The 831-nt window shown below is 62.1% G+C and overlaps 1 protein-coding gene across 1 annotated transcript; it reads left to right on the top strand.

Moving 5' to 3' along the window:
• Window positions 1-5: 5 nt before the first annotated feature.
• On the top strand, window positions 6-626 carry LOC106727999 (class I histocompatibility antigen, Gogo-B*0103 alpha chain-like; the record flags this gene model as incomplete). The annotated part of the gene is made up of 1 exon (XM_014548587.1): window positions 6-626. A coding segment is annotated over one exon (330 nt), but the record flags the coding sequence as incomplete, so codon positions are not given.
• Between the last annotated feature and the right edge of the window lie 205 nt (window positions 627-831).

Here is an 831-nt window from a genome sequence, read left to right as displayed (position 1 = left end):
ACCTCGGGGCGGGGTCAGGGTCTCACACCTACCAGTGGATGTATGGCTGCGACATGGGACCCGACGGGCGCCTCCTCCGCGGGTTCAGTCAAGACGCCTATGACGGCGTCGACTACATCTCCCTGAACGAGGACCTGACCTCCTGGACCGCAGCCGACATGGTGGCTCAGATCACGAAGCGCAAGTTGGAGGCTGCTGGTGAGGCAGAGCGTTATAGGAGCTACCTGGAGGGGGAGTGCATGGAGTGGCTCCGCCTTTACCTGGAAAAAGGGAAGGAGACCCTGCAGCGCGCAGGTACCAGGGGCCCTGGGGCCGCCCCCTCTCCCCGGGGCTGAGGCTCCTACAAGGAGACAGGACAGGGGGTCAGTGTCAGACACCCCTCCTTGGGTCAGGGGGGGAGCCCCCTGGATGTCAGTTCAAGTACCAGAGGGACGCCCCCTCCTCTCAGGGACAGTTAGGGGTGCAGGCTCTCCTGGGGTGCAGGGAGACCCCCCTGAAATAGCCCATCAGCGCTTCCCATGGGCCCTGCTAGGGCTCTGGGGTCCACGGGGACCTTCTCTCTCAGGCCTTGTGCGCTGCCCACACCCACTGTGTCTGAGGCCTCACCCAAGCTTTTGAGTCATGTGGCCTCTACCCAGGTCAGAACCACAAATCACTTTTCTCCACTCAGAGACCGGCCTCCTGCCCTTGGCTGTGTCTCTGTGATTCTAGAACTTTCGAAAGACTAGAAGGTCCTTCCAGGTGCCTCTGTTCAGGCTGGTGTGTGGGCTGTGTGCTCCCTCCCCCTCCCCAGTTGTGCTGTCCATTCTCAGGATGGTCACATGGGCGCTG

Source organism: Myotis brandtii, unplaced genomic scaffold (assembly GCF_000412655.1).
Source record: "Myotis brandtii unplaced genomic scaffold, ASM41265v1 scaffold51610, whole genome shotgun sequence".
Taxonomy (NCBI): domain Eukaryota; kingdom Metazoa; phylum Chordata; class Mammalia; order Chiroptera; family Vespertilionidae; genus Myotis; species Myotis brandtii.
The sequence above is the reverse complement of the archived record's forward strand: the minus strand, read 5'-3'. Positions and strand labels throughout refer to the sequence as shown.